The 16,346-nt window shown below is 37.8% G+C and overlaps 1 protein-coding gene across 3 annotated transcripts in view; it reads left to right on the top strand.

The window, feature by feature from the left end:
• The window catches only part of LOC126235977 (sterol O-acyltransferase 2-like), a 263,506-nt gene that overhangs the window by 142,797 nt on the left and 104,363 nt on the right, over positions 1–16,346 (top strand). For all 3 annotated transcript variants that reach the window (XM_049944956.1, XM_049944955.1, XM_049944954.1), the window contains 3 exons: positions 306–454; positions 8,507–8,646; positions 9,671–9,834. In XM_049944956.1, coding sequence (XP_049800913.1) covers positions 306–454; positions 8,507–8,646; positions 9,671–9,834 — 453 coding nt within the window. The remainder of the gene's footprint in view (positions 1–305; positions 455–8,506; positions 8,647–9,670; positions 9,835–16,346) is intronic.

Raw genomic sequence — 16,346 nt, 5'->3', positions numbered from 1 at the left:
ATTTGATCAAAGCGACAAGTCCAAGTATGAATTCCCACTCATAATGGTGAATAATTATGGCTTTGAACACATTTTCGCACAGCTGTTTGTTTGTGTATGTTTTATTTATTCAGTACACATTCATTAAATCATATTCTTACTGGTACTACAGATTTAACATATGTTGTATGTAAGCATACATGTAATTCAAGTCAATCAAATAAGTGCTGAAGATTTGATTTGTAACTAGGAATGATGTTTTACGGTATTAATTTTTTTTTAAAATTGAGAGGTACAATGATTAAAATTTTTAAATTCTTACACAGGTTGAAGCTGGGCTTCTCAACTATATTTTGGAATTTTGGTGGACTGCACATTGTAATGGCAACCTGGGCCTCCATGCAACTTGCAGTATTTGCACTGTTCATTGCATTCTGTCACTGGGCATCATTTCGCGTTTCATTGCCTATTTCTGGTAAGTTGTCAAATGTATAAATGAAGCCAAACATAAAATGAACTTCTGTAAAAAAATATATATTTCTAGACTTGTAGAAAATTACTGTATTTACATGTACTATACATTCATTATAAGCAGAATAAGGCTATGTGGCACAGTGGATAAGTTAAAATATGCTGCCAAATAGTGCAGTTCAATATTTGTGGCTATCTGCCATGAAAATTATTTTCTGTATTAAATGTTTGGATTGTTTCATTATTATAAAATAAAATATGAATCAATGCGTAAGAAATCTGCTGCATTTTCTTAAGTTTGTAGGGAGAATCTAAATATAAAATTGTCTAAAATTATCAATCAGTGATATTCTTTACATAACATTCATTTCTTCTGCAGCCATACTTATTCTTGTTATTCACGACTCCCATTAAAACCTCACCCTCTGACTATAAAGATAAAAGGAGAAAAAAATTCTTAACTAGTAGTAAAAAATGCTTTACCTATGACACACAAAATTATAGAGTAAAAATTTAAATGTTTCTACTGTTAACAGAGCTTTTTCTGAAAAAATGCTCATATTTCTTGCATATTTTCTAGTAACATAACTTATACCATAAATATCACATTGTAGATTGTCCCACTTACATATATGAGACTCACAGAATAATTTAGCTCTGCAACTATTTGGTGAGTTTTCCTTCCACCATTTATATCCACCATGGATTTCTTTTACCATACTCACAGAACTTCCATAAGATAGGTAGAGAGTAATGCCTATTGACCATCAACTTTCTCTAGCCATTGTTCAAGACATTCCTTGAGTTTTATTGTTAAGACAACCCTTCCATGAATAACTGGGCTTTTTAGAGGTCATTTTATATAAAATAATCACCATATGCCATCTGTGCCAAAAGCATCCACTCCTTACTGATATGTAGATTGACCAATTTGGTCCCTATTCAGATTGTTAAATTTACTTGTACCATGTCAATGAAACCACCAACATTTTAATTTTAGTTTCTGTTCATCAATCAGTTGAAGGGATTGGTGAAAGAAAGTGCTAATTCATAAGAGTGATATTTTGAGTCACTGCTGGTTGTATGTTGCTTAAATTGAAAGACAAGCACATCAGTGTAATAAAACAAAACAGTTTATTTAGTAGACAGTTATTTCTAGCAGTATGAATGGTGGTACTGGTTACCAGCCTGTGCTGCATTGGAAAACACAAGAGGTACCATGATGAGACTAATCTCTACTAAATTAATTGTTAGCATTTTCTTTCAATGACACCTTCAGTTATTGTGTTGCAAATTGGGAACAGATCTTCCAATTACCCAAATCTCTATGAATGATGGAGTTATAACTGTCTTGCTTTTGGTGATTCTCATTTCCTCCAGTATCAGCTACAATGGCAATAGCCAGTTTTGTTTTAGTATCAGTCACACTTGTCTGAGGTCTGTTTTTATGCTTATTGATCGTCAACCTAAAAGGTTTAGGAATGCATGGTTTCATGACAATAGAAATTTTTTTTGAGTTTCCAGCTGCACTGAGTGGTCAAATATCCTCGAGCATTCAGCAGAATACTTCTCAGTCATTGTCATAACTAATGAGGAGCATTCAGCCAGAAGCTCATGAGCTTTTAATCACTTGATATAGTGGAAAGCTCAAGAAAATTGTGAAAGAAAAGGGTTTCCTTTCGCTCATGAATCATATTAGAACAATTTTCAGATGAAGCTTCTGCTCTATACAGTTAAAGCAACACTACTATTTTCTTGAACAAATTGTTATGAAACTTAAACACCATGTGTTTCCCTATTGTAGTCTCACATAATGCTTCACACTCATTGTTTCTGAATGGCTGCTGTCATCAAATACTTTTTGCCTAGTGTGTTGCTGTGTACTCTCCATGTGCAGCCACACACACACACGCATGAAACAGACACTGCCATTTGGATTCTAGTCCAATCACAAACATTTTTAATTCACCTTGTACATTAATATCCATAAGTTAACAGATTGTCAAGGTTATCATGGTTCATGAAACAAAATAGAACACAGAGATATAATACACATGCTAAAAGGTGTCTAGTAACATTGCAACACATGATACAGAATAAAGGTACTCCACAAAACTGGCCATGGGCCAAGTGTGGCACTTGATTATTTTTTATGTCCCTCCACCTGTGCACAAAGTCTGTCAGTACAGATTATAGTGCCCTCGCTTGCCAATATAGCACAATGGCTCTTTACTGTATCAATCCTGTTACACAGTATTGGCAGGTTTTCGTAAAATGTGCTAGGGACACACCAGATGAACAGAGGGCAGAAATCACCCCTCATTATAAACTATAACTTGTTCATAAATGGCATTACAAACTCATAGTCCCTCTGTTCACTCACTGTAACCATTACATCGCATTCATCACACCATGTTGTGCTTTTGTGCGAAGAGAATGCATCTGTCAAGTAATTGAGCATACATAGCAATCTCTGAAAGCTGACATCACGTGTGTTGTATGTTTCCACCTTGTCTTATCACAGTGTTGCAACATTTTAAATACTTGTTCTTATGTCTACAGATGTAAATTTACTGACAGATGGTAGTGCTGCTCTCCATGACATCAGTAGACTACAACAGTATTCACATAAATTCCATATGATTTGTGTTCTATCTATGCAGATTTTTTCTTGAATGGACATGGCTCTAAAACTGTTAAATTACTACTGTCAGTAGCCAAAAGGCAAGTATGCTAGTAACAATAAAAAATTAAAAAGAGAAATTTGTTGTGAAGCTACATATATTCACTAATTCTGTCATACTTAGACAGTAACAAGATCATTACAACTGTGTATTACCATTTCTGTGAGACAAGATGGAAAATCTAAAACATCCATTAGGGTTGCTAGCTGCAGTGGAGAATTTTACAAAGTATAATGGCTCATTGGCATGAAGGGAAAAAAAAGAAAAGAAACAATAAGGCCAGTTAAAGGTTCCATACTAGCATTTGCCTAATGTGATTGAAAGTAATTTAAGTTAGAATGATAATAAGAGTAACTGAAATTGATTCTCCTAAACTGCAGTTGAGGATGTTAATCAGTGGACTTACCAGTCAAGAAGACTCCCTTTCAATGTGTTGGCTCTTAACCACGTGCAGCCACATATTGATTGTTCCATTCCTAATGTGAACTGTAGGCACTGTACCATCACTTCAGAACTGATGGGTAAAAGGCTTGAGGAATATATGTGTGCATGGATTGCAAGTAGTGTGAGCACTGTTGGGAACCCAGACTTTCATGTATTGCATGTGTTGTATTTTATTGATCCAAGTAGTCATAATATTGTACAATTTGCACATATGATACTGATAAAGTCAGCATACATTTTTACAACTAATTTTTACAATTATATTGTTACAATTCTAGTTGTTTCTTGAAAGTTTGCTCAATATTACAACATGGTAATACATATTACACTGTACTTTCACTTGTTCATATTTGAGGGAAACGTGCACTATAATCATGTGTAAGTGATCAATTATTAAGAAATTTACTATTTATTACCTTTTTCAAAAAAATTATTTATTGTGTAAAAGTTTTGCTCCAGAAGATTTTTTTAAAATTTATATCTGAAAACGCTTGGTATTTCTGTTTAATTTCATCTGTACCCCAACATTTAGGACACTTTTTGGTAACAAGTTTTTCTGGCCTGAAAGGTATGAAGGTTAGACTGCTGTCTCATTTCTTACTTATGAATGTGTTCATTTAATATTAATGGGCTGTCTTTGCTTAATAGGTAAGATTTAACAAATGGTATAATACTATAAATGTAAACAGATGGCAGCATCATAATGCCAAGTTTCGTGAAATCTTGCCTGCCTCTGTTGCCTCAGATTGCATACTATGTGTTGCATTTTTCAGCATTTTAAAGACATCTCTACTAAGAATAACATACTTGTGTAAGAACTACTTTAGTGCTTGATTTGCTGAGTACCCTTAGTATATAATACACAGTTGATAGCTCATTTGAGATAGAACTGATGTGTATGTTTTTTGCACATTTATGATGAGATTGTTCTCATTGAATCAGTCACTCAATGATGACATAAGTAGTTTAATATTTTGATCATGGTCAGCTTTGTCTGTGCCAGTTACCAGAATACTTGTTTTATGTGCAAATAGCCATTTATGTCACCAACATACAACAGAAACAGTATGGGTCCCAAGATTGAGCCTTGTGGTACACCATATATAACAGGCATTTTTTCAGAGGAGTGCATAATACACTTATGGGCATTGATGTTCTCTTTTTTTTTAATTTAATTTCGACCTTTTGCAATCTGTTTCATAGATACGAATCTAACCATTAGTTCGCAGTTCCTCTCATACCTTTATTGGCCAACTTCCTGAGGAGTATGGTGTGGTCAGTAGTGTCAAAAGCTTCAGACAAATCTAAAAAAAGTACCAGTAGAAATTTCTTTGTTATCTAATGGTTTTATGGTTGTGTTGAGATTCATACAGTACTGTGGTTGTTGTTTTAGATCTTCTAAATGCATGCTGGTGCTCCAACAGTAAAGTGAATGTGTTAACAAAATTTTCTAATCTGGTGTGAACCAATTTCTCTAATATTTTTGAAAATGTGCAGAGTTGTGCTCCTGGCCTGTAATTAGCTACATCATTTCGTAGTCCCTTTTTGTGGAGTAGGGTAACTTTAGCAACCTGCGGGAGGTCAGGTAAAAGACCATTACTAAAGGATGCATTAATTGTAACAGTTAATGGTTCTACAATGTATTCCCCACAATTCCTTAGAATAAAATCTGGTATGTTGTCACTGCCACTGGAGAATTTATTTTTTTGTCTTTTTATAACTGTGAGCACTTCAGTGTTTGAGGCTTTGTGGAGAAACACTGATGCTTTTATGGTTTCCACATGTGTAGGGTGTTGTGTACTGGCTCTATGGCAGTTCTTCTTTATCAGGTTTTCAGCTATTGAACTGAAATAGTCATTAAAATCACTTATGATTTTTTTTGGGTTCTGATGTCACCTCATCATTTAGACTGAGCTTCAAGGTTTTGTTTATAAGATGGTTCTCATTGTCAGTTTCATTTTTCACAACTTTCCAAATGTCTTTCTCTTCATTTCTACATACTGTTATTAATTTATCGTAATATAATTTTTCTGCTTGCTGAATTACTTTTTAGAAGACAGTGCACTAAGACTTAAAAAATGCTCTAAACTTATCATCCATCTCAGGGTATTTTATTGACAAACTTATTTAATTGGATAGATAAAAAAATCTAGTCACCAAGCAGTGGCAGAACACTCGAATAAAAGCCTGTTGTAATTGGCAAGCTTTTGGAGCCAGTGGCTCATTCTTCAAGCAGTGGGGTTGAAGGGGAAGGAAAAAGGGTGAAGGAAAGGGACTGAAGAGGTCTAGGAAAAGTGGTAGATTTTGGGAAAGCCACACAGAACTGCAGATCAGGGGAGACTTACAGTACGGGATGAGAAGGAAAGACTGATTGTTGGGGGATGTATTTCATATAGTTCTTCAGGTAGCACTTTTTTGGCTAGAGACTATTATCCGTTTTGTTACACATGAATTTCTGCATTTGTTTCCAGTTCTTAATGGGAATGCAATGTTGAACTAATGAAGAAATATTTTGTGAAAGTAATTAAGCCTGGAACTAATGAATAAATGTTTTATGAAAGGAATTAAGCTTGCTACTCACATCATTTTTTTCAGGTTCCTCTGACAAGTTCTTAGTCTCTAGAATATAAGTGTTTTTCATTATGTTTTCTTCATTAAGCTGCCTTTGCACTGTACTTTTTATAGGACATTGATTTTTTCAGTGTAAAATTATTTTTAGCATCTGGGCTTCATGGTCACTGTAACCTGTGTTAATGATTTCAGTTGAGTAGTATTGCTTATCTACATTTATAAACATCTGGTTGAGAGCTGCTGATGTGTTTTCATTGATCCTTGTTGGAATTTCAGCAGTTGGAGATAACTCCAATGAATTACTAATATTTAGGAATTCTTCTGTGCTCTTTCCATGTTCAAGGAAGTTGATATTAAAATCTCCACATACTGGAAAAATTTTATTGACTGTATGAAGTTTATTTAGTAGCATACCAAGAGAGTGATTCAAGGGAGTGATTGAAAATCTGGATTTTATGGTCTGTACAAGTTCAGTATCAATGTCATAGTCTGTCAAGATAATTGAAGAAAATTCAAAATCTTTTACTGTCAGCATATTGTTGTGCTTTGTGAGGTGTTTGTAGTTCACATTAATTATAACATAGATAGCTGTACCACCTCCCTTACTTTCATTTTGACAAGATTACCTAACTACATTATATTCTCCAACTGGTGTTTTTTTCCAATATTACCTTTTGTTAGCCAATGCTCAGTGATACCGAGAACATCTAATTGTAAATTAGTTTTCAGGAGTAGCTTTATTTCTAACAATTTACTAAACATTGACTGCACATTGTGTTTTAATATTTTAAGAGGTGCTAATGTCTGTTTTCCATTGGGACAGATTGCTTTTTTGTGTGATTTAGACTGTAGATAAAGTTTTGGGGCACCATTCACCAAGTTCTCCTCTAATGTAGGTTTATGGAGTTTAATTTCTGCACCTGTTGTATTTTGGTGGGCTGCTAGCTGAGAGCTGTTGTTCCTGCACACAGAAAATCCTGGTTGTAGGCTGGAGGTCTGTGTTGTCATGTGCAAGATCTTCTCACTGCTTTCAATGATGCTGATACAGAGTGTAGCTGCACATTTCTTCTTGTTGTATCTTGAAGATCTTCAGTTGAGGAGGGCTAGATGCTCTTGTTGGTAACACATCCAGGGTCTTTGATAGTTGTCATAGTCTTGACTAATCAATGTTTTTCATGCACCTGCAGTTCAACCTTTTTACTGACAAACATAAACAATATGAACCAGTAATCAGAAATTACTGTGTTTTATGACCATTTTTAGATGGACCTGTAAGTTATTGAACGAAAACCCTCACTAGAGAAGCAAGTTACAAAGTAAAAGAAACATGGCCAGCTTGTTTCAGTTTATATGAAAATTATCACATGTTTGAGGAAATGAATATTAGTTGTAACCATTAAGGCCCATAGTGGGTAATGGAAGCTTTTGTGAACGATGACTGCCAAGTTGAACATCAGAACGCTTTATTCATGGCACAATTTCATATTAAGTTTGGTTCAGTTAACAACTGAAAGAGCGGTTGTGAGCACTCAAAAGTAACAGAAGCCAAGTCCACTGGTATGATAATAATTCTGTAGGGAGGCTTCATCTCAAGTGGCTGTAACAGCAATGTCTGTAGGGTCATGCTGTGTGGCATACCATGAAGAAGTGCAGAGATTGCGCAGTATAGACCATAGTGTCTGGGATGGTCTTAGCAAGTTCAGGTTGATGGGTTACGAGGTGTAGCTGGCTTCTGTCGTGGAACAGAATGAACAAATTCATGCTGCTGCTGGAGGTTGTACTCTGCCTTAAATATCTAGCAGGAGGAAGTCTGACTGTGATCACATGATAAGCAGATGGAACATGTTTTCTCAATAGAAGTAGTGTGGATTTCTTAATACACGCACTGCTCTTAAGTGTGGCTGGTGGTGCCTGTGGCAATCAGAGAATCAACAGACTGTTTGTAAATGGTATCATGTCCATAACACGTGGTACCCTTGAGATGTTTGTAAATTGTTTATCATGAAGAAAGCCCTGTAGGCCAATGGTAAGTAAACCTGCAAGGTGAAGACATTGTGCCAGAAGTGTGATGTAATCGGCCTATGGCTACTTCATAACAGTAACAGCATTGGTTTCTCTAATATACTTCTTGAGTTATTGTTTGCCAGAAATTGATATCTCCTGTATTCTGTAAGTATAAATTTGAGTCTGAATCCCCATTTTTCAATTAACAATCTTTTCTTCTGTGGTATGATACACATTTTAAGACGTTAATTACAAAATATAGCTATGTAGAGAAAGTATGTATGTGAACTTCCTTATTGACATAACTGAAAGTTGAATTCTATGCATGTGCTTATTCATCAGTTTCCTTGCAGGATTTCAGAGACAACTTCTAGACAATAGTGCTCTGATTGTCCTAATTGCCTGCAAAGTTGGTTTCCTGGTGCTCCCAGTACATGTTATACAATATAATCAGTTACCTCCTATCTCAGTTATGATCCTCCTTTGTGAGCAGGTAAGTCTTGGAATCTGTATGTTTGTGACATTTCTCTATAAAGTACTTACATAATCATTAATGAAGTAGTAGTACAGTTCAAATCATATTTTATGTAGACTTCTTCAGATTAGGTTACAGATTAGGTTAGATTTATTTCTTATTCCAATAGATCCATAATAAGTAGATCATTCAGGAACAATCACCTCCAAAGATAATTGTAACCTTATCTCCATAACAGAAGACAGTGTTATACAACAATATCAACAACAGGGATTTAAGTAAAAGTAAGCTCATGGGGAAGGAACTACAGATAAGGCACCTTTCAGGGCTTAGCATACAGTTCTTAGCAGATATCTGTGATCTGCTTTCAGACATAATTTTTAATTGCAATGTTTGTCAGTGACAGAAGCATGCTGATCAAGAATTCAAAGCAAACTGTAAAAGTCACAGATTGCTACTTACCATAAATTAGGCACATCAAGTTGCACACAGGCACAATTAAAAGACACTTACATATAGTTTTCAGGCACAGCCTCCATCAGTCAAAGAGAGATACACACACCATTTGCACACACAAGCAAGCAAGCACACTTCATGCACAGACTGTGGCCAACTTCAGCATCTTGGGCCAGAATGCAGAAATAAATCTAATTTAATCTCTGTTCTAATGTGAAGAAGTGTACATAAAGTCTGATTTGAGCTTTACTATTAATTCATTAATAATTATGTGAGTACTTTATAGAGAAATGTCTCAAATACCATTAAATAATAATTAGTGTAAGCTGATAACCAACATGGCTATTATTACTACATAACCATGTAATAAAATTAGTGTGTCACAATGTTTTGTAATTGGATGTATCATATATGTACTCTCCTTCAGTTCAGTTGTGTCATGGTCATTTTTAAGGGATTTGCTCAAGTTTTATTCTTCATAGTGTGCTCTTTCTCTTAGAAAAGCACATATTCCATTCAGAATGTTTCATCATCATATTATTTTGCACTCATTTCATATTTGTTAATCTTACGTTTTGTATTATAGATGCGAATGATAATGAAGAGCTATGCATTTTTACGAAGTCAAGTGCCAAAAGTTAAAATGTTCAAGCCTCATACTGATGCAACAGATGTCCTACTACCAGACTTCAACCACTTTGTGTATTTCATGTTTGCTCCAGCCCTTGTTTATAGAGACTCATATCCAAGGTAAGTTCAACATTTTTTCTTCTCCCTTCTATTAACAATTTTTCCCCTATAGAGTTGAAAATTCATAAAAATGAGTACATCAATGTAGCTTTGAGAATGTTCAACAATATTTTTCGTTTCCAATGTCAGTACACAAGATATTCATGAAAAATTTCTTGATACAAAGTTCGTGAATTTGTGCCTTGCCTAACTGTTTGACTACAGCAAATTACATCTTTAGAATCGAGTTTTGATTTGCCATCATTCATTCATATTTCATATAGTGCCTCCAAGAGTTCTAAACCCGGTCATAAAGAATAATAATCTCTGATTATGTTGACTGTGTGCACTGTGTTTATATTTAGCTCTCAGGCAGGGGTGCCATTTTTCAAAACACGAGCAGGCGTGCGGCGTACTTTGAACATATGTCTTTATGTTACCAAGGCAAACATGTATGTACAAAATAACTGTTTAATCTTAGTGTAATTAATGAATGGCAAAATAAACTTGCATAATATGACCTAAAGCACTTTTTAGTTCAACAGTGAAATGAACCTCCATCGTATCACTCTGCTGCCATGTACAGGTGATACCCCACAGTAATGACTACTGGAAGTTTTAAACAGTGCAGCTGCATCAGATCCCAGCCAGCCACTTATTCAATTACTAATTATCTTGTAGACAACTGCCTCATTGTGGGATTGTGTGACTAGCCCACAATCTGTGTCATTTTCGTGCACACAATGTAAATTTTTTCACATCTTGCCTGCTGTTTATTTTATATTACTGCTGCTCACATGGATATATGGCAAAACAATTTATTACTGTGTTAGCTGGGAATGAATAGGCATGGGCTTGTAACTGTGAAACAACAATGGAATGGTGCAAAACAATTTTATTTGTGGTTGGCGCACTTTATGCTTAGACACACCTGCTCAGGGGTTAACAGAAACTAACTAAACCTCAAAAATTTAACAAAACTTGTGAGCACTGGCTGTTGCAGATTACTAAACAAGTTTCAGAATAAAATGTAATTTTTCTGTTTTTGGTACACAGTGTCAATATGAATGGAAATCCTGCAGGATTAAAGGCCACCATAACTGAAGAAAATCTTCTTTCATATTTCTGAAATAGTAATAGATGGCAATTCACCCTAACAAAAATTTGGTGTAAGGTCTATAAAAATGAAGTTTTATGCAGGTCACTTTTCTAGTCATTTGTAAAGACATTCCTAGAGCAGAGGAATACAAGACACCATTCATAGTTAACTTTGTTATACTGTTACACAAACAGACAAAGATTTAATTTGCTCCAATGTCTGGGTTTCCTATTTGATCTCAATTTCATTGTTTGTTTACACTATATGTAACTAATGTTCAGCCAGACCTTCTCTGTATTTTATTTTTCTCATATCATTACTTACACTTCTTGTATACAAAACTTCTCTCCAACAATGTGTTGTATACCTAACTCTACTATGGAAGTATTTCCTTACTGGGTGACAGGGAACATCCCAATATTGGAGTCAATATGGTTGATAGTGGGTATATTTTATTCACAAAGAACAATTTATCATGTCTACAGCATATCATGATTCAGAATATGCTGCTGTCTTTGACTGGGCCACAGATATTCCTCTGCTCTCTGTGCGTGATAAGATGTGTCATGGCTGGTTGCAAAGCACGACATGCCTGGAACATTTCTCATAGTCATGTCATGTGAAGCACTGGTGCTGGTCGGGTAGCAAGTGGTATGAAAGATATCTCATGTGACTGTACCAGTACTTTTCTGTCCAGCTGGGGATGAAGAGAGCAACAGTAGTGAGTTCACCTCTGCAGTAGGAACTCCCCAGCCTGTGGTGGGAGTGCAGGCAGCAATGATGGTAGGAGCATAAGGCAGGCGATAGTGAGGATGCCATCTGTTGAAAGACAGACATCACACTGAATCCGCAGCTGTGATACATATTATGTATTCATATGATTGATTCACCTTGATGAACAATGAATCCACCACCTTCAGTGCAGATGCACAATTACATCAGACCTCCTATGGAAATCTCAAAGCAGCAAGCATGGAGGACACGGACAGGGACTGCGGATAGCTGGGAGCTTGGGTCGGTCAAGAGGCATGCCAAGATAATCCATGCAGTTTGCATCAAAGACTGTGTTCAAGTGGTGCAGTGGTTAACATATGTGGCTAGTGAGCAGGAGATCCAGAGTTCAAATCCTGGTCAAGCACACATTTTCATTCATTGCCACTGACTACGTGTGAAGTCCCAGTGCAGCTGATATCGATAGTTCTTTCTCTTTGCTTTCCTTTCTTCCACCTCCAACTTCAATTTACAAAAGATATTTGACTTATTAGATGCATGAAGCTGTTGTGCTGGTGTTTCATCAAGTGCATTCTTGAATTATGATCGAAGATGTACAGTCAGCCTCCCAGGTGTGAAGTCAAGGGGGCATGTGCTAGAGTCACCCATAGTGACAGTCAGAAACTTGCTGGTATTATGCAAGGTGATGGGCCTGTAGCAGCCAGTGTCTGAAGTTTTTGAACATACACAGTGCACAGTGGTCACAGGTCATGGCACCAAAACTGTAAACTGTGCCAGAACAGCCATGACTTTCATGTCCATGGTACCAATGGCCTTCTTGCCATGTAGCACTGATGTGACTTGTGGTCTGCTCATTGCTCCTTTTGATTGAGGGTAGTGACATCTTCTTGATGCATAATCATGGAGGATAGCACCAGGTCAGTCAGTGGGGTGCCCAGTGATGGTTGAATTATTGATTTTTCTGGTGGTGCAGAAGTTTTAAAACATTCTGACCACTGGCATCAAACCTTTTCCCGGAGGTTTAGCTTCATTTGATATCATTGTCAGTTGCAGTTGTGCTGGAAGTATAGCAATCCAGAGTGTCAAAATGGGCAGCATCTGGCATGAGGTCAATTTTAACTCAGGGTTATCACAAAAGCTGAGATGTCATTCTATCAGCATAGTTCGTTTTAGCTGTTGCTTGGTTGTCTTTGAGAGTCATTGTAATAGTGCAGATCTGACTGCATCATTCTTGTTATGGGTAGGTTATGCAAATATGACATCACTGATTATGTGATTATATCGGATGACAAACCACAGTGATGAATCGGTTGTCGTCATCTGAAGTACTTTATGAACTAAATACACACTCCAAGGTGGTGAATCATAAAGAGGGTTGTTCTGGTCAAAATGGTGTCATTTTACATTGGGAGTTGAGTCTGTGAGATAGCTAACAGCTTTGATGTGGCTCAGTTTCAGTCAGCCAAACCTGTATCACCAATGAGAGACCTTCCTGCAATTGAGGCACAGGAGATAACGCAGCTCCCAGGTTGTCACAATATAGCGTGGGTACACGTGAAGTGGTCATATGTCTGGTCACATTACAGAGCGTAGACATTGCAGTTGACTTGTCAACCATATTACAGTTTCAAATAATTTCTACTTAGTGGTTTTGTGCACAGTACTGAGAATTTGGGTTAAATTCCCATTCAAAGTTCAGCAACAAGTTGTCTGTTGGCTGCCATCATCATAGAGTACTAAGAGTTCTGTTGGTCAGTAATATTGCACTCATAGCCATTGAAAACTCATGTTTTATCACAGTCCAGTGAGCCGCACTTCACTCACATTAATCCCAGATGGGATGTTCCAAAGAGCTGCTAATGCTGCATTTACTATAACAGATGCCCACATTGTTACTGCGCATTAAGATTCATATGAAAATTTGCATCATGCATTTTATGATAGAGGTGACAATGAATGTCCCAATAACAGAGTGTGATGGCTGATAGTGAAATACTTCATTCAAAAAATGCAATACATCAACAGGTCTACATCATATCATGAGTCAGAATGCACTGCTGTCTTTGTCTCACTGACTGATATGTCTCTGCTCTTTGGCCAGAAATGCATGTCACTATCACTATCCCCACATTACAATTTATTATCAATGGATTATGAAGATATCTTTCTGTTTTGAATTTACTTAATCTCATATACACTCTTGCTGTCATGTACCTTCTTCCCACTCCCCCTTCCCTATTCATCATCTTCTCTTCCCCTTCCTTCACATTTACTGATTTTTTTGTGTTCCCATTCTGTCTCTCTTTTATATGTTGTAGTTTCTGAAAATGTCTCTTCCTTTTTAAAGCAAGCTCTTCTTCTCCATTGTTTGTATCTTCATTCACTTTTTTTCTGTCAATGTCTGTCTTACATCTCATCAACTGTACTCAGATATTTTTGTTAGTTTCCCTCCCCTGTGATTTCACAAATACACTCAATCCACTACTAATTTTAAAACTGTGTATTAATGTACAATATAAGCTGTAGCATGAACTGGATGATTTTTAAATCATTAAATAAATAAATCTTAGTTAATGAATATTCCTGGTCTAGATGGCCCCATGTATTCTGTTATGCCTGTGCCCTCCTGAAATGTTTTGTGGTTCATGGCTGGATGAGGAGAGTGTGGTATGATGAGGTGGGTGGTTGGGTTCCTCTCACTACCACACAAAATGCACACATGGTTAAAATACACTTTATTACAGGAACCAATTGAGTACTTAACTTCAATGATGTCCACCGAAGTTCTGTTGTTGACAGGAGTCAACAGGTATTAATTCTTGAATTTTGCCCATGCCCATCTCAGAAGTATATACAATTACTAATGTTCCCTCACAGCTAGCTAAGGTGTGAGGCAATGACTGTCACTGTGGAAGGTTAGAGCACAATGTGACGTATTGAGATACAATGTGATTTGAGTCCCGATGTGACATACTGAGGTGCTGAGGCTGACTGACAGCTCGGTTGGTAGCAGTGGCCTATATGCATGGTGCCCAGGGGCCATTATTGGCGCATAGCCTGGGGGCGTGTCTTGGTCTTCTCTTGCCATAGGTGCACCTAGTGCAGCACCTGCTATACAATGGTTCCTGGTGCCAAGTGGTGTGCTGGCAAAGTCGTACGCAAGCACGTTCCTCCCCCCACCCATACTGGAAGTGTGAACAACAACGGAGGGGGGGGGGGGAGCTGGATGTAGAGATGAGCCAGGAGCTGTAGCTGTGTAGGACTGTGTTCCTGGCTGTACCCCACCCTCTGGCTTGTGAGAGCAGAGGAATGTCCTCCCAAAAACACTGTTCAGGATACACATACAATTCTGAGGGTGTCTGCAGGGGCAGTGAGGAGGGCAGTGGTGTGTCCAGGTCCATCGAGTTGGAGAGTGATAATGGTGGAGGCGAGGGTGTGAGGTCCATTGGTTCATCCTGGGATGCTGTGGTGGTACCAGCAGATGGCTGCGAAGTACGCATGGTTCAGTGAGGCTGTGAATCTGGAGGAAGAAAAGCAGCAGAATCACAGGGCAAACCATTCTGGTGATGGCACTGCAAACCATTGAGACGTGCAGTTAGATACATATATGTACCAATGCGTTTCTGGATCTTGCCTCGCACCCAGTGCTGACATTGGCCAAAAACCCTGCAAGTAATAAGATCACAAAGTACAAAATGATACTTGCGGACCATAGGCAGCGCCGGATGCTGCAATAGGTGGAGTAAGTGAAGCAGTGTCCAATAGCGGAGGCCATGCAGAAGTTCTGCAGCGATGGTCCGTCATGTGGGTGGGAGCGATAAGAGACAAGAAAGGGTTGCAGTGGCTGTTTCTGTGTGTGGAAGGTGAGAACATCGCCATCTACTGTTTAAAAGTGTGTACAAAGCTTGCTGCTTCTCTGTTGGACTGGGAGTGAAACACAGTACTTGTTAGATGATGCGTGCCATTTTGTTCTCAAAACTGTTGAAAGTCCTGTGACTTGAACTGAGGTCTATTATCTGTAACAATGACTTCAGGCAATCCTTCAATGGAAAAATTGAGGACAGCACTTGAATGGTGCTAAGCGATGTGCTAGAGTTCATGAGCACTGCAAATGGGAACTTGCTAAAATAGTCTACCACCATATGTCAACAAGTGATGCAGAACGATCCTGAAAAATCAATTTGCACTCATTCCCATGGCTATTGAGTCTTAGGCCAAGCTGAGAATGTTGGTGGCGGAGTGGATTGATTGTCTGCCCAGGCGCAACACTGTGACATTACTTTTTGTGATAATTTCCTATGGGACCAAACTGCTGAGGTCATTGGTCCCTAGGCTTACACACTACTTAATCTAACTTAAGCTAACTTATGCTAAGGACAACACACACACTCATGCCCGAGGGAGGACTCAAACATCCAACAGGGGGAGCCGCGTGAACCCCTGCTAGGTGCCTCAGAGCACGCATCAGTGTGACATCATCTCTTCAATGTGAGTGCCAATGTCCTGCCAAGTACAGTGCCGGGGCACTATCTGTTTGGAGTGAACAATTCCCCAATGTCCTTGGTGAAGCAGTTGTAACACGTCATTTTGCAACATTGTGGGAATGAGCACACGTGATTGGCCACTGTTAGATTGTACTAATGACAACCAAAGTATTGGTGCACTTCTAAGTTCTGAATATGGTTCAATGAGCAAGGCCAAG

The sequence above is a fragment of the Schistocerca nitens genome, chromosome 2 (assembly GCF_023898315.1).
Source record: "Schistocerca nitens isolate TAMUIC-IGC-003100 chromosome 2, iqSchNite1.1, whole genome shotgun sequence".
In the NCBI taxonomy this organism is placed as follows: Eukaryota; Metazoa; Arthropoda; class Insecta; order Orthoptera; family Acrididae; genus Schistocerca; species Schistocerca nitens.
The sequence above is the reverse complement of the archived record's forward strand: the minus strand, read 5'-3'. Positions and strand labels throughout refer to the sequence as shown.